The 25,087-nt window shown below is 41.1% G+C and overlaps 6 protein-coding genes and 1 pseudogene across 6 annotated transcripts; all 7 read left to right on the forward strand.

Moving 5' to 3' along the window:
• The first annotated feature begins 9,025 nt into the window (after positions 1–9,025).
• Positions 9,026–10,256, forward strand: LOC108094101 (putative gustatory receptor 22a). The gene is made up of 3 exons (XM_017194523.2): positions 9,026–9,794; positions 9,882–10,042; positions 10,095–10,256. Exons 1-3 carry the CDS (start codon positions 9,026–9,028, stop codon positions 10,254–10,256), a joined length of 1,092 nt encoding a protein of 363 aa, XP_017050012.2.
• Positions 10,257–10,566: 310 nt separating this feature from the next.
• Positions 10,567–11,754, forward strand: LOC108094134 (annotated as a pseudogene).
• A 5,522-nt stretch (positions 11,755–17,276) lies between these two features.
• Positions 17,277–18,503, forward strand: LOC108094104 (putative gustatory receptor 22a). The gene is given in 2 exon segments (XM_017194526.2): positions 17,277–18,293; positions 18,342–18,503. Coding segments are annotated over 2 exon segments (1,179 nt in total).
• Positions 18,504–18,934: 431 nt separating this feature from the next.
• On the forward strand, positions 18,935–20,172 carry LOC108094105 (putative gustatory receptor 22a). The gene is made up of 2 exons (XM_017194527.2): positions 18,935–19,951; positions 20,011–20,172. The coding sequence occupies exons 1-2, from the start codon at positions 18,935–18,937 to the stop codon at positions 20,170–20,172; spliced, it is 1,179 nt and encodes a 392-aa protein (XP_017050016.2).
• Positions 20,173–20,487: 315 nt separating this feature from the next.
• Positions 20,488–21,701, forward strand: LOC108094133 (putative gustatory receptor 22b). The gene is made up of 2 exons (XM_017194555.2): positions 20,488–21,492; positions 21,549–21,701. Exons 1-2 carry the CDS (start codon positions 20,488–20,490, stop codon positions 21,699–21,701), a joined length of 1,158 nt encoding a protein of 385 aa, XP_017050044.2.
• A 345-nt stretch (positions 21,702–22,046) lies between these two features.
• LOC108094135 (putative gustatory receptor 22a) lies at positions 22,047–23,276 on the forward strand. The gene is made up of 2 exons (XM_017194556.1): positions 22,047–23,063; positions 23,115–23,276. The coding sequence occupies exons 1-2, from the start codon at positions 22,047–22,049 to the stop codon at positions 23,274–23,276; spliced, it is 1,179 nt and encodes a 392-aa protein (XP_017050045.1).
• Positions 23,277–23,560: 284 nt separating this feature from the next.
• LOC108094107 (putative gustatory receptor 22a) lies at positions 23,561–24,784 on the forward strand. The gene is made up of 2 exons (XM_017194529.2): positions 23,561–24,571; positions 24,623–24,784. The coding sequence occupies exons 1-2, from the start codon at positions 23,561–23,563 to the stop codon at positions 24,782–24,784; spliced, it is 1,173 nt and encodes a 390-aa protein (XP_017050018.2).
• Positions 24,785–25,087: the final 303 nt, after the last annotated feature.

Below are 25,087 nucleotides of genomic sequence, written 5' to 3' on the forward strand. Positions count from 1 at the left end.
CTGCGGACAAAGCTAAATTAGTGAGCAGATGGAGGTCAAAGTGCACTGGATTCCCCTCCCCTCTGGTTTTTCCATCTAACCCCTGATCATCGAACCGCATTTTTGTGATAGATGATGCAGCCTGATTCTGTTGCTGGCACCCGTTTAAAATTCCGCTCACGCAGGACATCAGCTTGGACCCCATCCCACTGCTCCACTGCTCCTGATTCCGGCTCCGTCCTTCGGCAACGAGTTGCGGTGGCCATGGGTGCAGCTAAGGGGGTTCAAATCGGGGAAAACGGGTGGAAAAACACGGAGCAGTTGCAATTTGGGGCTCGGCTCGGCTCACATTGTCAGCACTTTCATTATTGCCCGCATTTTAAACCCAAAAGAGGTAAAAGAGGAGCAGGTTTAGTAGAGCTGGTGAAAAGGGGGCGTGGCAGTGCATCTGAGTTCAGTTCAGTTGATTGGAGAGAGTTTTTCCACATCACTCGATAAAGTTCCGATGAGGCAGCAAACAAAGCATTTTTCAAGTGTTTTTATCCAGTTTCAGGCTTTTCCTGAATCCCATGGCAACCAAAAGGAGATGAAATCCGATTTGGATGAAAGAGATTGGAAAGGCTTTAATACTATAATGTACAGAATAGAAAAAACTCATATGTATGATTAACCTAGTTTAAGGACAAGTGCTTCGCTGTTTCAACTTCCCATACTTACTTTTTAACGAGACGGTTTTTTCACATCTCGCTTACAGCTCTAAATTCCATTACTCATACGCAACGTTGTCCACACTCGTCTGCCCCACTTGTCTTTTTCATCCGACTGGGGAAATGCTTTTAGCTCCGCTTTCGGAATTTTTAATGAGTTCACAGTCCGAGACAAGTTCGGACACAGATTAGAGGAATGTTTTCCTTCACTTTTGAAACGGTCAAGGTTCCATTCCGACCTTGAACTTACACATAAAGAAACTCAAATGGAAACCGCACTGAGAAAGCATTTCCTTTCCTCTTCTCTTCTCTCTGAAATGAGAACATTCCGCACCAGGGAAATCCCCTCCACCTCCACCTCCTATTCCCTCCTCAAATATATTTCTTGGCTTTGTCTTACGCTTTGGAATTCCTGTGGCCTACAAATGCAAATGGAAACACTCGAGTAGAGTGGAAATTCTTGTGCTACACTACCCCACTTATCCGCTGTTTTTGGCTTTTGTTGGGCGGATGAAGATATTCCTCCGCTTCTCGCGAGCTTCTCCTGACCCCAATGCATCACTAGTGGAGGTCCTGCTATTCGCTTAAATGGAGATGAACACCTTAGCTTCTCCTCATCTTGGGGTCACATCAATTTGAATGTTTCGCCTTGTTTGAGATGCTAATGCTGCGGGAAACACGAGTATCTCAGTTGCCGGGGAACAGGGAACTCAACCGGAGGCCAGGGAAAGCCAAGTTGCAACCTCTGGAGTCACGTTCTCAGTGCCCTGCTCTCAATTGTGCGACAGTTGAATGCTCGGAAATGGGTCGAAGGTGTTGCATGATTTATGGGTGGATGGAGCCGAGGGGAATCTCTGAAGGAGCAGGATATGCACTTGCTGCCGCTGTTTATGTTCCACGTGGTTAACATCCCACGAGCAAGGGAACAACTCAACAATAGGGAAGAGGCACCATTTGCATACGGATAAAGCCGTTCCCTTATCCTTACTCCGGTTCTCTAGCAAGCTACTTGCCCAGCTGAACAATCCGGGGTATCGCGATAAAGACATCTTCCACTCCCCGATTCCCTCACACATTGTTCAGTGAACGCCCATTGAGGCATGCATAAAATATGTTACAAGGCAACCGACCATGCCCTCTTAACTGAAGGGGGCGGTGGATCCTGGGAAACGCCATCCTGCCATCGATAAATTCGTTAAAATCTTCGCTTCGTTCAATTAAAAGAGGAAAACAAAATAAACGAAAAACACGACACCAGAAATTAAGGAAATTTAAGTGGGGAAGAGTAAGGATATGTAAAGTGAAATGTCATCCGTGGGCAAGGACATTTCAGAATCGATTCGAGTTGTATTAATGAAGAAATAAAAGTGATTAACGGTGTAAAATACGAGAGCAACTGTTGCAATGAAAATATCCTGAGGTCAGGATTCCCCTTTCGCAACTTTTGGCTGAAAGTTATTTAAATGCAGTTTAAGCTTAAGTTGAAAATTCCTCTATGGACAATAGAAGGATGATTAAATAACTGATCACAATTTAAGCTTTAAATTTATCTTATATAAGATTTCTTTATTTAATCCTTGGAAGCTCCTTGACCTTTTTCACTTTCAGCTTTTTTACCTTTGCCAAGCTGAACAAATCGAAACCTGTCCAAACGTCTGACAAATCACCGCTATATAAATTGAAGAAATTCAGTTCAACTTCGGCTGCCTTTCGCCCCTTAGAAAAATAAATCAAGTCTATATCTGAAAATACTCTGAGTGTGGAAACTCAATGACAAGAAATTGGAAATAAGAGTAAGAAGCAAAAAGAATTGGACTCAAATGCGCCTTCGCTGAACCGAATGATTCATTAACGAAATTAAATGAATCCGGTGGCATATGAGTAATGGTAATCCGATCTAAGTTCTCTTTTATCCTATACTACGTTTCTAAATTAACGTCTAGTCTCAGTTTTCACTTGCTAATGTATGAAGAGGTTCCTAATTAATTTCGTGTGACTACGCAAATGAAGAGAATTCAGAGTGGAGTTTCTGGGGGAAATTCGGGGATGGCAAGTCATGTGAACTAATGATAAACAACTCAAAAGGGATGTGTGAAAATGAAGGGGGAAACTGGGGAAAAGCGGATGCTGAGATAACTGACAAGGAAAACAGGAAGTGGGAATTGGAAGAGAACATAAAGGAGAGAGGGGAGTGCAAGGACATCATCCTTTTGGGCATGGTTGTTGTTGAGTAAGTAATTTGAAACTTTAATTGAAAAGACAAATAAAATTGAGAAAATCGAAATGTAAACATGATTTTAAAGAGCAGTTAAAACACTTAACTTCATGCTTAAAATAAAACCAAATGAAAATCGATGAGAAATGTTAACAAAGTTAACGAGGGGAATCAAACAATCAAATGTTGCGCTTCATTTGTTTTGGTAAACGGCATGTGGAAAATGAAGCTGTCAATTAATGTGTTTTCGAATAGAAAATCTGAATTATATGTGCTCGGTATAATATTGTGGTAAACTTTGGTCAGGATTCGACCAAATGAGGGAAAATGGCAGCCATGGAAGTAAAGGGCAAGGCAAACTGCCGCAATTTGTTGCAAAAACAAAGAAAGTTTTTCTTGCCGAAAAGGAAATGCAACAAAGTAAAAGGAAGGGAAATCCAGCTGCGGAGATATTCAAATCTCTTTCCCTCTGCATTTTCCCCTTCAGTTGTTGCTGCAATCAGCCACGCCCTTAATCCGCCCACTTTGATGACGCTTAATAAAAACCCTCGGAAAACAGAGAAAAATGTTGGAATCGGGAAGGGAAAAAGTTCATGTTCATGTTTTTCCTTGTCAACTCTTTCTTCAGTTGGCTTAAAGACAGTAGAAGCAAAAAAATGATGGTGATGAAAGGGGTTACAAATGGGGAAAATGGAGGAGGACTAAGGACACTTGCTGCTGCATTTGTGTTGTTTACAACTGGTGAGTGACTTTTATTGCCTGCCATTCGAATTTGCATTTTGGGGCAACTGAGTTCCACCTAATTGAAAGTGGGCCAAATGTAGATACAAATCTGGTATTAAGGGAAATGCAGGGAGTTACTATCTGACTTAGGAGTTACTAACTTCCACTCCAAAAAATCTTTATGGAAAGCCTTCTTCGTATAAAAGGATCCTGGGGTTTCCACAGCCTCATTTTCGTTCTCGCCACATTGAGCAACTCTGAATGTGCGAGGATAAAACTAAGTGCTCCCTTTCAGGATCCCCCTTCCCATATCCTGTATCTGTCTTCTAGCTTCACTTCTTCTCCTGTCTTCCTGAATCCTTTCATTTCATATTTAGCCAAAGGGAAACGCAACAGAAAGGAAAATGCGGCTAGACGAGAACTGGAAAACAAGAAAAGAACCGCAAATGCGATGGAAAGGGGAAGGAGAAGCAGAAGAAGAAGAAGAAAGAGAGGGAAAGAGGAGGGGGAAAGGGACGGGTGACAGGACAGCAGTCAACATTTGCTGACTTAGCTGCAATTATGGCAGATATTTTTATGAACTTGATGGCAGCACACACACTCACACTAAGACACATCCTGCTACACATGACACACACATACACACATGACTATGAAAAAGTAGAAGGGAACATTTAGTTTACTGAATGGAAAAGCTGCGAGCTAAAAGGCCAAACAGTGCATGGAAAATGAAGATGAGAATGCCAGTTGGAAAATCGTCCGCAAGAGTTTATTATGTTGGAAAAGAGTTTTCAAGAGAGTGGGAAAACGTCTTTAAATTAAAATATTGTTTCTTATTAAGTGAGAGGTTCTTTAAAAAATTCTTTTATTAAAAAGTTTTTATAAATACAAACAACAACATTGTGTTAACAAATATTTTGGTACCCTTTGTATTTCCCTCATTTATAAAAGACATAATGGACATTTTCCTGCACGCATTATAACCCCACGTATCATAATTAATTTTTTCTTTGTTGTTGGTTTCACGGGTGGCGCTTTTAACTGAAAAACGTGTACTCTGGAAAAAAAAAACAGGACGACGGCAGAGGCCAGTAAAAAGCAGAAGTTAATTGTTCAAATATTTTCAGAGCACACATGCAACGCCCCTCGACCTCCGCCCACTTAACCCCTTTCAGCACTTTCTCCTCTGACACAATGGAAAAGCCAACCGAAATCAGAGCTCCTTTTTTACCCAAAACTCACTTCGAAATAATTTACGGCGCAGTTAAGAATACAAACATTTTCATTGTTAATTTTTATGGAGGGGAAATGTGCCTTTTTGTTGCAGTCGTTTCACCAGTGGTAGAGCAACAAATTCCAAGAGAGGTTGGCCACCATCACATTTTCAACGCTTTTAATTCGAAACCCAATAAAAATCATCAACAATTCATTTCCCGTTTCATTGCGTTCCCATTTGGCAGGAGAATTTTATTCCTCTTTAAGAGTCTTGCGAGAAAAGCGATGAAATTCTCCGTCGTTAAATTAAATTTGTCTGCTTAATTGCTGCGATCCGATCTGCCCATCCTTTGGGGGAAAACTTTGTGGAATTTTTATCGCTGACCCGAAACAACCTTCCCATCGATTTCATTGCCTCCCCCAGCTTCCCCCGCCTCTATCTATTTTATTTTGCTTTAATTTATTTATCTTATTCGGAGATGTTTCGCCTCGAAGTTGATTTCATGCTCCAGCTAGCTTCGCAACTTCCTTTCTCCACAACTTTCACTCCCCGTTGGCCGACTTTCTGTCGCCTGATAATTGTGCTTAAATTATTGCAAAAATGGGGGATGAAAGTTTCCATTTCTGTTTATCTTTAGAAATTTCCACTAAGTCCACTGAAACTTAGATGGACTTTCTTTAAAATGTTTTACTCCGGAAATTAAAATAAAGCTTACGAAAGTAAGGTTTGGAAAATAAAGGTTTATTTTTAGTTATACCCTTACTAAAAAGATGGATAAGAATCACCAAAAATCCCACCCTTGACCAAATTATCAAAAATAAATCGTCATAAATATTTATAATCTATTTATTGACCTCCACCAGTGAATCGTAAAGCTTACTCCCAAAAAAAAACAACAAGCAAAAATCTACTCTGCAGAAGGATTTTGCCGCTGCGTTTTCATTGCCGATTTTTATCACGGGGCACATTGAAAATTTACGACTTTTCACAGCGCATAAATTCTGCGTCGTTCGCCAATTTTTATTATCTGCAAAACACTTTATGCGCATCCGAGGAATACACGAGAGAAGGGAGCGTCTAATGGATACGTGAACCCAAATTGAGACACTTTGCATAGACCAAAGCAATCATCATCCCCTCGAATGAAGTCACGAAACTTCTCCACGGGGAAAGCTCAGAAAATGAGCCAAGAAATAATGATAAAAGGTGAAAAATGCACTTAGCGGGAAAGGAAAAGGGAAAACGCTAAGCGTAACTTATTATGGGAGGCGAAAGAACGCAAACTTTCCGCGGAAACTTCAGCTGCATGTGTTGCATACTTTGTGGGGCTCCAAAGAAAGCATGAAAAATGAGCAAAGGGAAAATGGAAAACATTGAGAAATTTTTCAGCCCTAGGAAACAGGAAAAACAAATTTTTAATGTCTCTCGTAGGAATAAAAAAAAAGGAAGATGGTTCTTCCTCCGATTGCGATGCAAAATGTTGTCACTTTGTATCCGACAGCTAGGATCATTAATCGCTGTTTTCCTTCTCTTTGTCGCAAAAAGATCCCCTTCAACTGAAAAAAATTTTAATATAAGTAAATACATCCTTAAACGAATCCTTTTTGTCAATAAATTTTCAATTTCCGTCCTGAAATTTGCAATTTATTTCGATGCAACAAAGGTAATTTACCCCCTTTGTAAGTCACTTTCAGGGAGTTTTCCAAGGTGGACAGCAAGGTTTCGTGCAGCTTTCCACACAAGGTGACAAGAGTTTATCGAAGTACATAAACTCGACAGCAAATTGCATTGTTCGCTTACAGGATTGCATTATTTTCAAAAAGGAAAATAAAAGGTTAACTTATGCCGGGATTCCGAAATCCTCTGACAAGTGAACAGCTCAAAAAGTTCGCCCACCATTTTTCCATAAAGCACGGCATTTTAACTGTCAGAAATTTGATTTCATCTTTGAACTCTGCGAAAATATTTCATAAATATTTGGCCCAAGTTTTTTCTCGGATTTTCAACACTTTTTCTGGTTTTGCAACTGTACAAATATTTTTCCCTTTTTTCGCTTGCTTTTTCTTGCTACTTTGTTGTGCAAATATTTTCCACCATTTTTGCACTTCATTTGCCGAGGGGAGTGTCAGTGGGCGTTGCTGTTTGTTTTTCTTTGATTCGCTAAATTGGTGCACCGATTGCATTTGAAATGAGATTTGATCGCCTTGAAATCATGAGAACTTAACTGGAGCTTAAGGGAAATAAAGAGGATGAAATTCCGTATTTTGCATGCTTAAACCTCTGAACACAGATTTGTTTTTTTTCCCCGTTTGGGACGATATCCATTTGGTTTTAACGACTTGCCAGCAAAGTTTCCCCACAGGCAACGCGAATCCTTTTCAAGTGAAACATTAAACTTTGCCCCATCAGAGAAATAAGTATAACAACAACAAGGCGAAGGATATCAGCAGACCCGAAAGGCAGTCGGGATAATGGCCAAACAAGACATGACAGCAATGAGGGAAAACATTTTCAATAATCCCAAGAAAAAGGTTAAGAAAAGACATTTTCAAAGTATTTTTCTGAATTAAATTTAACTTCCCATCTTTTTTGATATTTTTGGGGTCAAAGCATTGATTCAATTACCAAAGGTATAACAAAACCGATGGTAAGCGAAGAATTAATCCCGTTAAAGTATGCCGAGTCATTTTTTCACCCTCCTAATCACACCCAATATAATTTGTCTAATTAACTTATTTGGAGTTTAATCCGTTAACATCCCCTTCCTATCCCACTTTTTAAGCACCATTTCTCCGTTTGAACTTGGCAAAGGATTCCCCTTTAGAGCCTCTAATTATGCCAGTTGGCTAAGAACGCGAGTTGCGTTCCCTAATTGCAGGCGACTGCCTCGAAGGCGGCTCACGTGGCGTATGCGCAACGATGGCAAACTTTTCCGCTTTCGTCTTTAAGGTGTTGTTTTTTGTCGCCTTATTTTTAATGAAATCACGCACGTTTCTTGGGGAGTGAGTAGAGCAAAGGTTGGGCTGAGCAAAAGGGACGAAGTCAGCCGAATTGCGCATTTGACACTTACATTCTGCGTTTAATCAGGGATTAAGTAAGAGAAGGGAGCAGAATATAGACGGTGGATTAGTGAACAAATATCCGAGAGAATAAAGAGGAGAAACCCTGCAGGAACCCCTCACCACAAATATGTTCTCGTCTCCTCAGTCTTCTGCAATCGTTTTGTGGTTTTTGCAGCTCCTGAAGGGAAACGACGTTCCACAATTGTAGACCATTTTGCGTTTAATTAAGCTCGAATTGCAAATGGAAGAAGCCTGCTGCCATTGCCAAAGAGAAGCCGTTTCGTTTAGCCATGCAAATTGGATGAGCCGCAGGATGTCCGAACACCTGAAAGGATTCTCTGTTTACTCCCCGTTTGTTTGCTGTGGTCAGCAATTAAAAATTCAAACTACAGTTGTGTCGAGAGCCGCTTCACTAATTCTAATTGCAAACTGTGTAGCGAATTCCCCCAAAGGACCCACAAAGGACACACCGAGAATGCGGCTCAGCTGCTCTCAATTGTTTTGAAAATGCGGTTTAATAAGGGAATGAATCTGTTTAGGAATTCCCGCAATTTGCAAAAAAGAGTGTCTTCGGAATAAATTTAAATCTTTAGTACAAACTGACCTTAGTTTATAAAAGCTTAAATTTACATTTAATAAAAGAAAAGTATATCGAAAGTTTATGTTTGCAGGAAACTTCTGCTAAAAGGCTAAAAGCTTAGGTGTCAAAACTACCAAGAAGAAACAAAATTGAAAAAGGGTTTAAAGTTGCGACAGTCAAAAACATTTGGAACCCGTTCGAAAGATTTGTTTGCCGTCATTTTTGTTAAAAACGTAGAATTTTGTTTAAGAAATTAAAAGAATTCTTTATTATCTAGATTTGTTTCGATGTTCAAATACATCCAGAAACTTGTATTAATTACATTAACATTTGTTATTACTTTGGCTTTAACTTCAAAGATGTAAGCCTTTAATTAGTGGCAATTTTCCTGATAATTAAGTTTTCTTTTTAGCCCCTGCATTAATAGTCCCTTGAGCAATACTTTTAAGCTTATCTGGCCAACCGTAATTTTTTCATCAACGTGTCAGCACTAATTGTTTGTTTGGCTTCGTCGGAAATTTTATTCCGAGTAGGACTTCAACAATGTTGCAACCGAACAGTGTCCATTCCTTTCGCCAAAGAGTGGCCCACTTCATCCTAAAAGCGAACTTGTATTTATCCTGGGTCCTCGGAATATTTCCCTTCACTTTCGACTCCAGGAAAAGACGACTGCATATTTCAAAGTGGCTTTTGGCATACGGCGTGATTCTGCACCTATGTCTGGTACTATTATTATATCTGCCAACTAGCGATAACCCCAATTTCATGAATGGGGATTTATTTGAGCCTAATCCACTGGTAAGGCAACTTGATTTCATCTTGCGCAGTATCAGCCGCACTGGGATATCAGTGACCCATCTACGAACATTCTGGAAATGTAAGGAGTTGGTTGAGGCTTTAAACGAACTCCTGATGCTGGAGCACCATCACTTCAGAGAGCTCATCCTCAGGGATTGCCCTCAACTCGATTGGTTCGTGATCTTCAAGGGAATATCGCCGCTAGTGGTGACGATGTATTCTCTTGTGATCTGCTGTGGAATACTTGATAATAATAAGACGGTCCATGAGGGTTTTTGCGTATCCGTTGGCATTTTGGCAGTTCTCATGGTCATAATGCACTTTCACCTGTTAATGATCTATATTTATCGGCTGGTGTGGATAATCAATGGGCAACTCTTGGACATGGTCACACGACTAAGGAGAGGCGAAAGTGTGGATACCGAGCTGGTTAAACGACTCCTTTTTCTTTACGGCCGCGTTTCGGATCTTAACACTCGTCTCACCAGAGTTTACGACATCCAAAATACATTTAGTTTGCTTACTCTGATGTCAGCAAACATTTTTTTTAATTTCTTACTAGTCATCTTTTGGTGCAACATCAATAATTTTTCTATGCTAGTCCTTTTTTCGCTCATGCCCCAAGCAGTGGTCATGAACCTCTGTGATCTTTGGCTGACCATAGCCTGTTGTGACTTGCCCGAAAGAGCGTGCGAAAAAACTTCACGGATCCTGAAGTTGTTTAACGATATTGAAGGCATGGACAAGGAACTGGAACGGAGGGTAAGCGAGAATTTTCGCAGAATGACACCTAAGTATTTAAATATGTTTTTAGATATCTGAGTTCACCTTATTTTGCTGTCATCGCAGGCTGAAAATTTGCCAACTCGGAATGTTCGACATCAACTATGAGATAGGCTTTCGCATATTCATCACCAACATTTTGTACGTCCTTTACCTGGTGCAATTTGATTATATGAATCTACATTTTAAATAAAATTGGTTCCTGAATTTAAATGGCATTCTTTACATTTTGTTCTTTTGACAAATATTTACGAAACGCGTTTTAAAAACTTGGCAGCCATTTATAAAAATTTCCTATTCTAATAGCTCACACTATTTTCTATTATTGTGACGGACATTACTCGCCCTTCGTAGGTTAATTCACTTGACTAATTACTTTAAATGTGTTAGCATCGAGAGGATCATTTTATTAGCCATCGTTACCATATTAAGTAACCTTTTATTCTTTCCACTTGTATGGCCAGAAGTTCAGTTGCCATTTTATTCCACTTTCGTTGTCGAAAATGTTCGGTTCATGTCGCGAGTTTCGTCATCGTTCGGCATTGATTATCCTGAAGACGACTTTATATGGATCCTGGCTACTCGGACTATTTCCCTTCTCCTTTGATTCCCGAAGACGACGAATCAGGCGCTCGCGACGGCTCCTATTCTATGGATTATTTCTTAATTATTTGCTTTTATGCACAGTGCTGTGGGGCTTAGAAAACTTGGAAACGAGCAAAATAGAAGCCTAAAGGCATAGTCCTGTGCTTAAAATTATAAATATTTTAATCGGCTCAATCAGCATGTGCTTTGGATTCGTTATTCATTTTATGAATTTTTGGGGAAGCATGAAAATGAACTATTAACTCTGGAGTACCAAGACTTTGATGGTTTGAATGAAAAGGTGTGCAAAGTTAAATTGTTTGTTGATCCAAAAATCCATGACTATTTTGGGACAGTGGCTGTCTTTTTTGACTATGAACTACGGAATGCTTGGAAATGATTGTTCCGTAAAACTGGTATTCATAAGCCTTCTGATAATAATATCCCTCAACATCAACGTAATTCACTTCCATGTCGGGGCTCTTGTAATCTATCGATATCTTTGGCTGATCAACGGACAACTCATGGATCTGGTCAACCAACTGAAACTGGATCCCTCCGTAGACTCCTCTAGAGTCCGCAAATTTCTCTCCGTGTACTGTCGCCTCTTGGCTCTAAAAGAAAAATTAGTGTCGGCCAGCTTTCCATACTTCTAATATCCTGCTTATCTGGCAATATTGCGATGATATATTTTTTGGTTGTGCTTCGAGTAAGCATGCGGATAAATGAAGTATTCTTGGTGGCTTTTTCGCAGGCTTTGCTCACTAATATTTGTGATTTTTGGTTGTGTGTTGTCCTATGTGATCTCACCGAGGCAACAGGAACAGAAACCTCCACAGTTCTAAAGCAATTTACCGATCTCGACTATATTGATGTAGAATTAGAGAGAACTGTAAGTCTACATATATACGCAAATTTTGTAATCATTAGTAATTTCTTTCTCTTTTCAATAGCTGAATGAGTTTGCAATTTTGTGCAGCCACCGAAAATTTAGTTTCCAGTTCTTTGGATTATGTTCATTAAACTACAATACGGGCTTCAAAATGATTATTACAAGTATTCTCTACTTAATTTACTTATTGCAGTTTGATTGTATGAACTTGTGATTTTTTTTTTTTTTTTTTTTTTTTTTTTTTTTAAATAACAAATAAGTTTTATTTACGTCGATCAGCCAACCTAATGGCTATAATACGTAGAGCATAACAAAGAACAGATAACATGAAAACAATAACAGGAGATGTACAGTAACAATTACTGTTTCAGGACTCGGGAAACCATGCGTCCTCTTGTCCAGAGGTCGCCGGGGTGTCTCCGTTTCAGTCTTCTTCGGATAGCTTGATTACGTAGAGACGCTGCTAGGTGGTTTGGGTGCGCTATGAGGCGATCGCTGTAACGACTCGAGTGTCGGTTGATCTGCTCTCTAATGGAGGGAATGTGGAGATCATTTGCTAGGGCGTCGTTTCGAACGTACCAAGGCGCGTTTGCCATCATGCGTAGCGCTCGGTTTTGGGTTCTCTGCACTTTCATGACGTTACTGTCAGAAGCCATGCCCCATATCTGAATGCAATATGTAATCGAGGGCATCACGATCGATTTATACAGCAACACTTTGTTGCCAAGGCTGAGCTTGCTCGTTGGCTTAAGCAACCAGTTCAACTTCCTGAGTTTACTCCGACATGTAGCTGTTATTTTCTTGGTGTGTTCTTTCCAGGTGAGCCGCTTATCTAGGATCAGTCCCAGATACTGCGCCTGGGGTGACTGTGGGATGGTGACGTCGTGGAGTTCGACTCTGGGTAGGACCTTTTCTCTCAAAGTAAAGTTGCAATGTTGCGACTTCCTGCCATTTATGGCAATATTCCACCTGTTAGCCCACTTGCCATACGAGTCCAGAAATTCCTGGGTGATCCTTGATGCCTCGATTCGGCAGGAAGAGTTCACAAGAAAGGCAGTATCGTCAGCATATGTGGCCAAAAGTGTGCCCGGTTCAACAGAACTTGGCAGGTCTGATGTGAACAGGGTGTAGAGAACGGGACCCAGAACGCTTCCCTGCGGAACTCCAGCACGAGCAAATCTAATGCTTGACCTTTCCCCTCTCACCTCGACCATAAAACTTCGATCAAGCAGGTATGATTTCAGTAGAAGGAATTGGCCAGTCGGAAGTAATGACTTCAACTTATGAAGTAGTCCGTAATGCCATACTCGATCAAAAGCTTCCTTGACATCAAGGAAAATTGCAGAGCAGTATTGCTTGTTTTCAAAGGCATTCAAAATGTGATTAACTACTCGATGTGCTTGCTCTGGGGTCCCATGGCGATGCCTAAAACCAAACTGGTGATCGGGAATGGCGGCCTGCACGCTTCTTACTCCCATAATTCTACTAAGAAGTATTCTCTCGAATATTTTAGAGAATGTGGGAAGCAAGCTTATAGGTCGGTATGACTCTACAAGGTTCTCCGGTTTTCCTGGCTTTGGTATCATCGTTATCACAGCACACTTCCATTGGGAGGGAAAGTGTTGGATACGTAGCATTGAATTAAAGAGGAGAACAAGGAACAGGATACCCTTCTTAGGCAGTGCCTTGGCAATTCTATTGTCTATGCCATCGAATCCCGGCGCTTTACTGATATGTAGCTTTCGAATATGAAGACAAACTTCTTCTGGGCTGACATGCGGGATCGGTAGAGCATTCGGTGAAGGTGCATTAATGAAGGCCATTGTTTCTTCGAGATCCTCTGGGCTCGCGAGGTCGAATGGCTGAAAGCGTTTCTCTAGTTCGTCCGCGAAAGCTAAAGAAATCTCTGAGTCAGACCTGCACCATGTATCGTCAGTTTTCTTTATGGGGATCTTTCGGAGAGGCTGTCGTTTAATGTTTCGTGTCGATTTCCAGAGGTTAAAGCCGTACGGTTTGGTGGGATCTGCATTGAGGAGCATCTCATCAAAATATTCGCGCTTGGTTTGATGCAGAAGTTTTTTAAGCTCGTCCTCGGCGCGACGGTAAGCCCTTTTGTCGACTGGGTCTTGGGACCTCAAATATCTGCGACGTAAGGATCTTTTCAGCCTTACCAAGTCCATAACTTCAGGTTTTAAAAGAGCCTGAGGTGGATTGGAGTGGCTTGAAACTTGTCCACAGGTTGAGGACTCGGCAGCGATATGAATACTCCGGACAAACATCTCTACAGCGTCGTTGATTTCCTCGGGAGAGTTTAACACCAGATTGAGGTTAACAAGCTGGTTGACTGCTGCTTGGAAGCGCAGGATACTCGCGTTTCGAGGAAGGATGCGAGGCCTATTACGAATTATTTGTGCAGCTACTCTCAACTTTATTATAAGCGGTATGTGATCAGAGCTAAGCTCAAAGCTTTCTGTGATGGAGAGACACTCGTTCCGTATCCCTCTATAGACTGCAAAGTCAATGGCTGTTGGCGTTCTTTGGCTGTATGGATAATGCGTAGGCCCTCCAGTTGCAAGGACCTGGAAGTTTGATCTTTGTACAACATCAGCGAGTGCTCTTCCTCGGCTGGTAGAGTTTCGGGATCCCCAGAGGCGGTGGTGAGCATTCCAATCACCTGCGATTATGAAATTTGTTCCAAGATCATCAAAGAGTTTTTCAAAGTCGTCAGCAGAACATTGAAAGTTTGGTGGACAATATATAGATGCAATACATACTTCGCCATGGTCGGTTGTAACTTTGACAGAGACACATTGTACATTCGTGCTTTGTAGATTGTAGGACTGGTAGCATTTAAGACCAGATTTAATTATTATTGCAGATCCACCACGTTTACGATCAGCAGGATGAGTTGCTTGATGGATATCGTACCCATGCAAGTTGTAGTACGACCTTGAACAAAAGTGTGTTTCACTGACCAGCATAATGTCAATATTATGACTTTGCACAAAGAGCTCAAGCTCGATGGCTTTATTGGCGAGTCCGTCGGCGTTCCACACACCAATGTTCAGGCCGATTGGGCTCATGGTTGTGACTCATTAACTGGGAAAGATCCAGGGAATGCTTGAGCTGTTCCTGGAGTATTTTGGGGTAATAATCTTGAGACAAGACTCATCATCGACACCATCATTTGGAATAGCTTGTCAATCTGGGCAACAAGGACCGACAGGCTTTCATTAGATTGCAAGAACATTTGCTCTTGGCGCTGCCATTGCTGGTCGTTGACCAATTGCTGTGAGTTGCGTCGCTGTTGTTGTGGGAGAGTCCTCTGGAGATCTGGCTGTTGCTGTTGTTGAGGCCTTTGTTGTTGCTGTGATGGCTGCTGCTGCTGTCGATGCGGTACTTTTTGGTGACTTGGCTGACTTTGTTTCCTGTTGTCACTGCCCAGTGGAGGAAACTGTTGGCTCTGCGTGAGGGTCACAGGGACTTGTTGCCGCTGGGGATGACTAGCTAGACCACGCACAGCATTAGCGTAGGAGTTGGGCGCCGCTGAGTTTGACCAAACATTAGGATCAGTAAACTGCTGGGGGATGGTTCTGCGTTGGGATGTGACACGTTTTCGTTGAGCAACTTGCTGGTATACAACGCAGCCTTTATAGCTAGCTGTATGTCCACCTCCACAGTTAGCACATTTTACTGGACGGACATCCTTTAAGCAGGCCTCCAAGCCATGTTGTAGGCCACATCTGACGCAGTTAAATGGCTTCTGGCAATGATTTTTGGTGTGTCCGAAAGCTTGACAACGGTGGCACTGAACAACATCATCCTTTTTGTAAGGGAGTTCAACTTGGACCCGTTGCCGACAAAGTGTCTTGATCCCGTGGATTTCTTTGTTGTTTGCAGCCGGTTCAAGTTCAACAAAAACTAGGTTAACGAGCTTAGTTTTGTCGAAGCGGCTTCTAGGTCTATTGACAAATCGAACCAAATGACCCGCCGAGGTCAGACTTTCCTTAATGTCTACATCTGGGACAGAATGATGGACACCACGGATGACAACACGATAAGATCTGTCTTCTTTTAACTGCCAGGAATGGTATGGTACCTTTTTAAGGGTCAGCGATTTGGTTATGGCTCTGTATGTGTCTGAATCTGATGCGAGAATGGAGACAGAGTTGTTGGGATGGCATTTCAGGGAGTATTTGGAAGGGTCAACTATCTTGTCTGTGGATCTTATGAGTCCGTTTATATTCTCACAGTGATCAACCACAATTGGGGGTGGTTTGTGGGAGGGTAGTTGCTCCTGGCTACCAGACGGTCGGATGACATTTTTGTTGTTGCTTTTGCTGTTGTTGCTAACTTGTCTTAAGCTGAAAGAAGAACTGGCTTCTTCAGAGACATTGGGGCCCATCGTTTGTGGGACTTCGACGGGTTCGGTGGCTGTGTCCATGTCCGACAGATCCGAGAATCGGTTGGCAGAGACATTGGTTTTAGGGCTATTGGAGTTTCTCAAGATTTTGGAGACAGAATTTGGTGATCTGGAGTCAAGACGGCGTTTGTTTGCCGGTCTTGGGGACCACCAGACCTCTTCGTCTCCATTTATGACTTCTAGTTCCGGTTCAGGATCATGGCTTGAAGGTGAGATGCTGTGGGAGGATGCAGGAGGTGGGGTAGCCTTAACTGACCTTAAGACCTGCTGGATTTTTCGCTGTTGTCTCGTCACAATCTTTCTGATGTTAAGATCATCATCGGAGTCCGAAAGGTCAGACATGGTTTGAGTATTGGGCACAGATGTGCACTGCTTTACCGACTTCTTGAATGTATCAGCTCCTTGTCCGGCTACCTGCAAGGTGACCGTGGCTTAGTGGGCAAGGCGCAAGCCCCGCAGTCGGGCAGCACCCGGCTCGAACCCACCAAGTGACGGAGCAATTGAAATTTATTTTTCTTTTATTTGGGATGAAATTATTCTCAAACTCAATTTGGCCTTGAATTTGATTTAAATCTTCACAAAACCTTCACTTGTTTTGTCTTTTCGAATCACTTGTTATCGCGTTAGTCAAAACTAACGGAGGTGGGAATCACAAGGGTAACAGTTCTTGCCACTGAGCTGGACTTGTCCATAGACTCTTCACAGTGAAATTCGCAGCGATGCAAAAACGCGTCTGCACTCCATGATCGAGACTGAGTAGCCTAGTCTGCCGCACTTTTCCCACTCACTGGTGGGTGCACAATTCACAAATCGAGTGTCTCGTAGACTTTTTAAGGGTTTTTTTAAAATTCAATTTTATGACTTGCAATTTTCACTTGTAAGCTCCAGTGTGACCATGAACTTGTGAAATGTGTTTCTGACTTTTAGATTAAAAAAGGATCATTTTTTATTCAGACCAGCTACAGACTTAATCCATTTTTAAAACACATCACTTTCTATGATTTACCACCGTAAACATTTCAATTGATTAAATTTTCTTTTGACTTATCCATAAGCATTTTGCAGTACTTTAGTGGCAATAACTTTTCAAATATAGACCTTTAATTTCAGGCAATTTATTCTGACAGTACTATATTTTCAGTATACTACATTTTCAATAGCTGCAGAACGAGCCCATCGATTAATAATTTTGTATAATTAGTTTGCTTATCTCGCACACTGTAGTTTTTCCATCAACGCGTCAGCAAACAATATTTGTTCGGCTTTCATGGGAAAATTCCATTTGACAAACTATTCCGAGTTGGGCTTCGAAAATGTTACAACCGAATAGTGAGCATCGCTTTCGCCGGAGTTGGGCCCACTTCACCCTGAAAGCGGCCTTGTATGGATCCTGGGTCCTCGGAATATTTCCCTTCACTTTCGACTCCAGGAAAAGGCGACTGCATATTTCCAAGTGGCTTTTGGCATATGGCTTAATTCTGAACATAAGTCTGGTAGTTTTATCTCTACTGCCAGCCACAGATGAACACAATGCCATAAAGATAGAGGTGTTTCAAAAAAATCCACTGGTAAGGCAGCTTGAAACTTTCTTGGACTATGTAAGCTCCGTGGGCGTATTTTTATGCCATCTACGATCATTCTGGAAAAGTAAAGAGTTGGTGGAGATATTGAATGAGCTCCTGACGCTGGAGCACCACCACTTCAACGAGCTCATCCTCAGGGATTGTCCTCTGTTCGATCGGTACGTGATCCTCAAGGGTCTGACGGTAATTCTGGAGATGGCATCCTCCCTTGTGATCTACTTTGGAATGCCGGGTAGTAATGCGACGGTTCTCGAGGCCGTTTGCATCTACCTTTCCCAGTTGTCGATTCTCATGGTCGTGATGCACTTTCACCTGGCATTGATCTATATTTATCGGTTGGTGTGGATTATCAATGGGCAACTCCTGGACATGGCCACTAAACTTAGAAGAGGCGACAGTGTGGACTCCGAGCAGGCTAAACGGCTCCTTTTCCTTTACTCCCGTGTTTTTGACCTGAACTGCCGCCTCGCAAAAGTATACGACATCCAGATTACAATTTTTATGCTCGTTATAATGTCAGCAAACATAATTTTGAGCCACGTGCTGGTCATCTTTTGGTTCAACATCAATACTTTCTTTATGCTTATCCTGATTTTGTTCTTTCCCCAAGCATTGATTATAAACTTTTTTGATCTTTGGATGAGCATAGTCTCCTGTGACTTGCCCGAAAGAACGGGCAGGAAAACCGCACTGATCTTGAAGTTGTTTAACGATATTGAAGTCATGGACGAGGAACTTGAAAGATAGGTGAGCGATATATTTTTCTGAGCAAATCCTAAATGATCATTTTTTCAGATATCTGAGTTTACCTTATTCTGCAGTCATCGCAGGTTGAAAGTGTGCCAACTCGGAATGTTCGACATCAACTTTGAGATGGGCTTTCGCATAATCATCACCAACATTTTATGCGTACTTTTTCTGGTGCAATTTGATTACATGAATTTGAAGTTCAAATAATATTAGATCATGATTATGAATTATAGTCTTTACATTTAGTACTGAAGACAAGCGTATTAAAATATTTATATTAACATTAAAGCATGTCAGACTTTTTCTTCCCTCTACTTCCCAGTTTTAATTATTTAGAATTATTTTGAATTATAGGGACGGACATTGCTCGCCCTTAAGTTGTTTGATTAACCTATCAAATTACTATAAAAGGAAATAAATCTGTTTAGGAATTTACATTGGCAGCAACTTCACAGATGTAAGTCTGTAATTTGTGGTAATTTTCCTTTCAATGAAATTAACATTTCAACCCCTGCATTAACAGTCTGCTGATCAATACTTTTAAGCTTATCTGGCAAACCGTAATTTTCCCATCAACGTGTAAGCATTAGTCGTTTGTTTGGCTTCGACGGAAAACTATTCCGTGTTGAACTTCGACAATGTTGCGACCTAACAGTGTCCAGTCCTTTCGCGAAAGATTGGCCCACTTCATCCTGAAAGCGAACTTGTATGGATCCTGGGTCCTCGGAATATTTCCCTTCACTTTCGACTCCAGGAGGAGGCGACTGCATATTTCCAAGTGGATTCTAGCATACGGCGTGATTCTGCACCTGAGTCTGGTAATATCAGTCTATCTGCCAGTCACAGATAATCTTAAGCCCATCAATAAGGAATTGTTTGACCGTAATCCACTGATGAGGCAGCTTGATTCCATCTTGAGCAGTATGAATGACATTGGGGTACCTGTGACCCTTCTACGAACATTCTGGAAAAGTAAGGAGTTGGTTGAGGCTTTAAACGAACTCCTGATGCTGGAGCACCATCACTTCAGTAAGCTCATCCTCAGGGATTGCCCTCAATTCGATTGGTACGTGATCTTCAAGGGAGTAACGCCTCTCTTGGTGACGATTTCTTACGTTCTGATCTACTTTGGAATACCGGATTATAATCCAACGATTCAAGAGGCCTTTTGCATACACGTTGCATTGTTGGCAGTTCTGATGGTCGTGATGCACTTTCATCTGGCAGTGATCTATATTTATCGACTGTTGTGGATAGTCAATGGTCAGCTCTTGGATATGACCACAAGACTAAGGAGAGGCGAACGTGTGGCTCCCGAGCAGGTTAAACGACTTCTTTTTCTATACAGTCGCGTTTCGGATATTAATACTCGTCTCGCCAAGGTTTACGACATCCAAAATACATTTAGTTTGCTCGTTCTGATGTTAGCAAACATTTTTATGAGTTACTTACTGGTCATCTTTTGGTGCAACATGAATAATTTCATTATGCTGGTTCTGATTTCGCTCATACCCCAAGCACTGGTCATAAACCTCTGTGATCTTTGTCTGAACATAGCCTCTTGTGACTTGCCCGAAAGAACGTGCGAAAAAACCTCACGGATCCTGAAGTTGTTTAACGATATTGAAGGCATGGACAAGGAACTGGAACGGAGGGTAATCGTACATTTTTTTCAAATTGCATCTAAATTATTTAAATTTGAACTTGCTTTTAGATATCTGAGTTCTCCTTTTTCTGCAGCCATCGCCGACTCAAAATTTGCCAACTCGAAATGTTCAACATAAACTTCGAGATGGGCTTTCTTATAATTATCACCAACATTTTATACGTGCTTTTCCTGGTGCAATTTGATTATATGAATCTACAATTAAAATAAAATTTGATTCTGAATTTGAATTGTACTCTTGACATTTTGTTCTTAAGACAAATGTTTACATACCTGTTCTCAAAACTTGGAAACCATTCTCTTCCCTCCCCATTTGTAATTCAGAAAGCTCTCATTATTTTGTGTAAGAGAGACGGGCATTGCTCGCCCTTGGTAGGTTAATTCACCTGACTAATTACTTTAAAAGGGTTAGCATTGATAGGATCATTTTAATAGCCATCGTTACTTCGGTAAGTACCCTTTCACTATTTCTCCTTTTATGGTCAGAAGCTCAGTGGCCATTTCATTCCACTCTCGTTGTCTAAAATGTTCGGTTTAAGTCGCGAGTTTCGTCATCGTTTGGCATTGATTATCCTGAAGACGACTTTATATGGATCCTGGCTACTTGGACTATTTCCCTTCACCTTTGATTGCCGAAGACGACGAATCAGGCGCTCACGATTGCTCCAAATCTATGGATTGTTCCTCAACAATTTTCTTTTGAGCACAATGCTGTACTGGGGCTTTGAAAATTTTGATAAGAATGGCGTAGAAGCCTTTAAACGTAATACTGTGCTACAAATTATAAATATTTTAATTGGCTCAATAAGCATGTTCTCTGGATTCGTAGTATATTTTATGAATTTTTGGGGATGCATGAAAATTCAGCAGATTGTCAATGAACTTTTAGCCCTGGAGTATCAAGACTTTGACGGTCTGAATGAAAAAATTTGTCCCAAGTTCAACAGTTTGCTGATCCAAAAATCCGTGACTATTTTGGGACAGCTGCTTTCTTTTTTGACGGTGAACTACGGAATACCTGGAAATGATTCTCCCCCAAAACTAATGCTCATAAGCCTTCTGATGATAATATCCCTCAACATCAACTTATTGCACTTCCATGTCGGGGTTCTTCTGATCTATCGATATCTGTGGCTGATCAACGGACAACTTTCGGATCTGGTTAACCAATTGAAGGTGGATCCCACTGTAGACTCCTCTAGAGTCCGTAAATTTATCTCAGTGTACTGTCGCCTCTTGGATCTAAAAGAGAATTTAGTGTCGGCCTTTCAACTTCAACTGACCATTGTTCAAATGTCCTGCTTATCTGGCAATATTGTGATCATATATTTCTTTGTTGTGTTGCAAATAAGCATGCGGCAAAATGAAGTATCCTTGGCTGCTTTTCCGCAGGCTTTGCTCACTAATATCTGGGATTTTTGGTTGTGTATTGTCCAATGTGATCTCACCGAAACAACCGGTAAAAAAACATCCACAATTTTAAGGCAATTTAACGACTTCGTCCATACAAATGAAGAATTGGAGAGAAGTGTGAGTATATTAATGCAAACTTTGTGATCTTTAATAACTTTTTTTCTTTTAAATAGCTGAACGAATTCGCAATGTTGTGCAGCCACCGAAAATTTCGTGTTCAGTTCTTCGGATTGTTTTCGATAAACTGCAATACGGGTTTCAAAATATTGATAACAACGACTCTCTACTTTATTTGTTTATTGCAGTTTGATTATATGAATTTGTGAAATATGTGTTGCTTGAATAAACTATTAAAAAAATTTCAAATTAAAATTTTCAATTAAACATTTATTTTATTAAATTTACATATGGTACTTTTGACTAATCTATCAAAAGTTTAGTTTAACTGGTAATAACTTCTCAAATATAGCTCCATAAAGTAAGGCAATTTTTTTGACAGTATACTTAATTTTCTAATAGCTGCAGAAAGCGTGCCTCGATCGATAATTAGTTTGCTTATCTGGCTTATCTGGCAAATCGTTACTTTCCCATCAACGCGTCAGCACACAACATTTGTTCGGCTTCAAAGGGAAAATTCCGTTTGGCAAACTATTCTGAGTTGGGCTTCGAAAATGTTACAACCGAATAGTGAGCATCGCTTTCGCCGGAGTTTGGCACAATTTATACTGAAGGCGACTTTGTATGGATCCTGGGTCCTCGGACTATTTCCCTTCTTCTTCGACTCCAGGAGAAGATGTTTGCAACGATCCAAGTGGCTTTTGGCTTACGGCGTTATTCTGAACCTAACCCTGATAGCTTTGTCACTGCTGCCAGCCACAGATGATCACAATGCCATAAAGGTGGAGGTGTTTCATCAAAACCCACTGGTAAGTCAGCTTGAAATCCTCTTGGACTTTATAAGCTGCGTGGCCCTGGTTGGTTGCCATCTACGAAATGCCTGCAAAAGTAAAGAGTTATCTAAAATTTTGAATGAGTTCCTGATGCTGGAACATCGTCACTTCAGTGAGCTCATCCTCAAGGATTGTCCTCAGTTTGATCGATACGTGATCTTCAAGGGACTAACGGTATTTCTGGAGATAGCATCTTCCCTGGTGATCTACTTTGGAATGCCGGATAGTAATGGTTCGGTCCTCGAGGCTGTTTGCATCTACGTTTCCCAGTTGGCGGCTCTCGTGCTCGTAATGCACTTTCACCTGGCAGTGATATATATATATCGGCTGGTGTGGATAATCAATGGCCAACTCTTGGATATGGCCACAAGACTAAGAAGAGGCGATCGTGTGGATCCCGAGCGGGTCAATTTGCTCCTTTTCCTCTACAGCCGCGTCTTGGACCTCAACTCTCGCCTCGCAAAAGTATACGACTTGCAAATTACAATTTTTATGCTGATTATGATGTCGGCAAACATTTTATTGGGCCACGTGATGGTCATCTTTTGGATCAACGTGAATAACTTCTTCTTGCCAGTTCTGATTTGGCTCTTTATTCAAGCACTGATCATAAACCTTTTGGATCTTTGGCTGAGCATTGCCTCTTGTGACTTGCCCGAAAGTGCGAGCAGAAAAACCTCACTGATCTTGAAGTTGTTTAACGATATTGAAAACATTGACCAGGAAATGGAACGGAGGGTAAGAGAGAATTTTTCCAAGTGAGCCTTTATTATTCAAATTTGTTTCTAGATATCTGAGTTCACCTTATTCTGCAGTCATCGCAGACTAAAAATCAACCAACTCGGAATGTTCGACATCAACTATGAGATCGGCTGTTGTATATTCATCACCAACATTTCATACGTCCTGTGCCTCGTGCAGTTTGATTATTATAACTTGAAGTTCAAGTAATGTTTGATTCTGATTATGAAAAATACCCTTTACATTTTGTATCTATGAAAAGCGTATCTAAATATATATGACATGACAGCCTTTCTCTCCCTCTACATCCCAATTTTAATATCTCTAATTATTTTCCATAACAGTGACGGGCATTGCTCGCCCTTAATTTGATTAACTCACCGCCTGTCAAATTACTATAAAAGAGTTTTCACCGATAGGATCATTTAATAGCCCTCAGAACTTCGTTTAGCTAGGAGTGGAGTGGCCCTTTCATTCCACTCTCGTTGTCGAAAATGTTCGGTTTAAGTCGCGAGTTTCGTCATCGTTTGGCATTGGTTATCCTAAAGACGACTCTGTATGGATCCTGGTTCCTCGGAGTATTTCCCTTCACTTTCGACTCTAGGAAAAGATGTTTGCATCGTTCCAAGTGGCTTTTGGCTTACGGCGTTATTCTGAGCATAAGTCTGGTAGTTTTATCACTGCTGCCAGCCACAGATGATTACAATACCAAAAAGGTGAAGAAGTTTCATCAAAATCCTTTGGTAAGTCAGCTTGAAGGCCTGTTGGACTTCATAGGCTGCCTGGGCATAGTTGGTTGCCATCTACGATATTCCTGGAAAACTAAAGAGTTAACTAAAATTTGGAATGAGTTCCTGAGGCTGGAACATCATCACTTCAGTGAGCTCATCCTCAGGGATTGTCCTCAGTTTGATCGGTACGTGATCCTCAAGGGTCTAACGCTGTTTCTGGAGATGACATCTTTCCTGGTGATCTACTTTGGAATGCCGCATAATAATGCGAAGGTCCTCGAGACTGTTTGTATCTACGTTTCCCAGTTGGCGGCTCTCGTGCTCGTAATGCACTTTCACCTGGCAGAGATCTATATTTATCGGCTGGTGTGGATAATCAATGGTCAACTCTTGGATATGGCCACAAGACTAAGGAGAGGCGATCGTGTGGATCCCGAGCGGGTCAATTTGCTCCTTTTCCTCTACAGCCGCGTCTTGGACCTCAACTCTCGCCTCACAAAAGTATACGACTTGCAAATTACAATTATTATGCTCATTCAAATGTCGTCAAACATTATTTTGGCCCATGTGTTGGTCATCTTTTGGATCAACGCGAAAAAACTCTTTGTGCCAGTTCTGATTTTGCTCTTTATCCAAGCACTGATCATAAACCTTTTGGATCTTTGGCTGAGCATAGCCTCTTGTGACTTGCCCGAAAAAACGAGCGATAAAACCTCACTGATCTTGAAGTTGTTTAACGATATTGAAAACATTGACCAGGAACTGGAACGGAGGGTAAAAGAGAAATTTTCAAAATGGGCCTTCATTATTCGAATTCTTTTCTAGATATCTGAGTTCACCTTATTCTGCAGTCATCGCAGACTAAAAATCAACCAACTCGGAATGTTCGACATCAACTTTGAGATCGGCTGTTGTATATTCATCACCAACATTTCATACGTCCTTTGCCTCGTGCAGTTTGATTATTATAACTTGAAGTTCAAGTAATGTTTGATCCTGATTATGAAAAATACCTTTTTTCATTTTGTATTTATGAAAAGCGTATCTAAATATATATGACATGATTGCCTTTTTCTTCCTTCTACATCCCAATATTAATATCTCTAATTATTTTTCATAATAGCGACGGGCATTGCTCGCCATTAATTTGATTAACTCACCGCCTGTCAAATTACTATAAAAGAATTTTCAACGATAGGATCATTTAATAGCCATCAGAACTGCGTTTAGCTATGAGTGGAGTGTCCCTTCATTCCACTCTCGTTGTCCAAAATGTTCGGTTTGAGTCGC

The sequence above is a fragment of the Drosophila ficusphila genome, unplaced genomic scaffold (genome assembly GCF_018152265.1).
Source record: "Drosophila ficusphila isolate 14025-0441.05 unplaced genomic scaffold, ASM1815226v1 contig_412, whole genome shotgun sequence".
Lineage (NCBI taxonomy): Eukaryota > Metazoa > Arthropoda > Insecta > Diptera > Drosophilidae > Drosophila > Drosophila ficusphila.

What these genes read in the sequence shown, in the direction of transcription:
- LOC108094101 (XM_017194523.2), top strand. Translation starts at nt 9,026, where the DNA reads ATGTTGCAACCGAACAGTGTCCATTCCTTTCGCCAAAGAGTGGCCCAC. An exon ending in CGACATCCAAAATACATTTA is followed by an intron (nt 9,795 to 9,881) that starts GTTTGCTTACTC and finishes TTTCTATGCTAG; the next exon opens with TCCTTTTTTCGCTCATGCCC. An exon ending in ACAAGGAACTGGAACGGAGG is followed by an intron (nt 10,043 to 10,094) that starts GTAAGCGAGAAT and finishes ATATGTTTTTAG; the next exon opens with ATATCTGAGTTCACCTTATT.
- LOC108094107 (XM_017194529.2), top strand. Translation starts at nt 23,561, where the DNA reads ATGTTCGGTTTAAGTCGCGAGTTTCGTCATCGTTTGGCATTGGTTATC. An exon ending in ACCAGGAACTGGAACGGAGG is followed by an intron (nt 24,572 to 24,622) that starts GTAAAAGAGAAA and finishes ATTCTTTTCTAG; the next exon opens with ATATCTGAGTTCACCTTATT.
- LOC108094105 (XM_017194527.2), top strand. Translation starts at nt 18,935, where the DNA reads ATGTTGCGACCTAACAGTGTCCAGTCCTTTCGCGAAAGATTGGCCCAC. An exon ending in ACAAGGAACTGGAACGGAGG is followed by an intron (nt 19,952 to 20,010) that starts GTAATCGTACAT and finishes ACTTGCTTTTAG; the next exon opens with ATATCTGAGTTCTCCTTTTT.
- LOC108094135 (XM_017194556.1), top strand. Translation starts at nt 22,047, where the DNA reads ATGTTACAACCGAATAGTGAGCATCGCTTTCGCCGGAGTTTGGCACAA. An exon ending in ACCAGGAAATGGAACGGAGG is followed by an intron (nt 23,064 to 23,114) that starts GTAAGAGAGAAT and finishes ATTTGTTTCTAG; the next exon opens with ATATCTGAGTTCACCTTATT.
- LOC108094133 (XM_017194555.2), top strand. Translation starts at nt 20,488, where the DNA reads ATGTTCGGTTTAAGTCGCGAGTTTCGTCATCGTTTGGCATTGATTATC. An exon ending in ATGAAGAATTGGAGAGAAGT is followed by an intron (nt 21,493 to 21,548) that starts GTGAGTATATTA and finishes TCTTTTAAATAG; the next exon opens with CTGAACGAATTCGCAATGTT.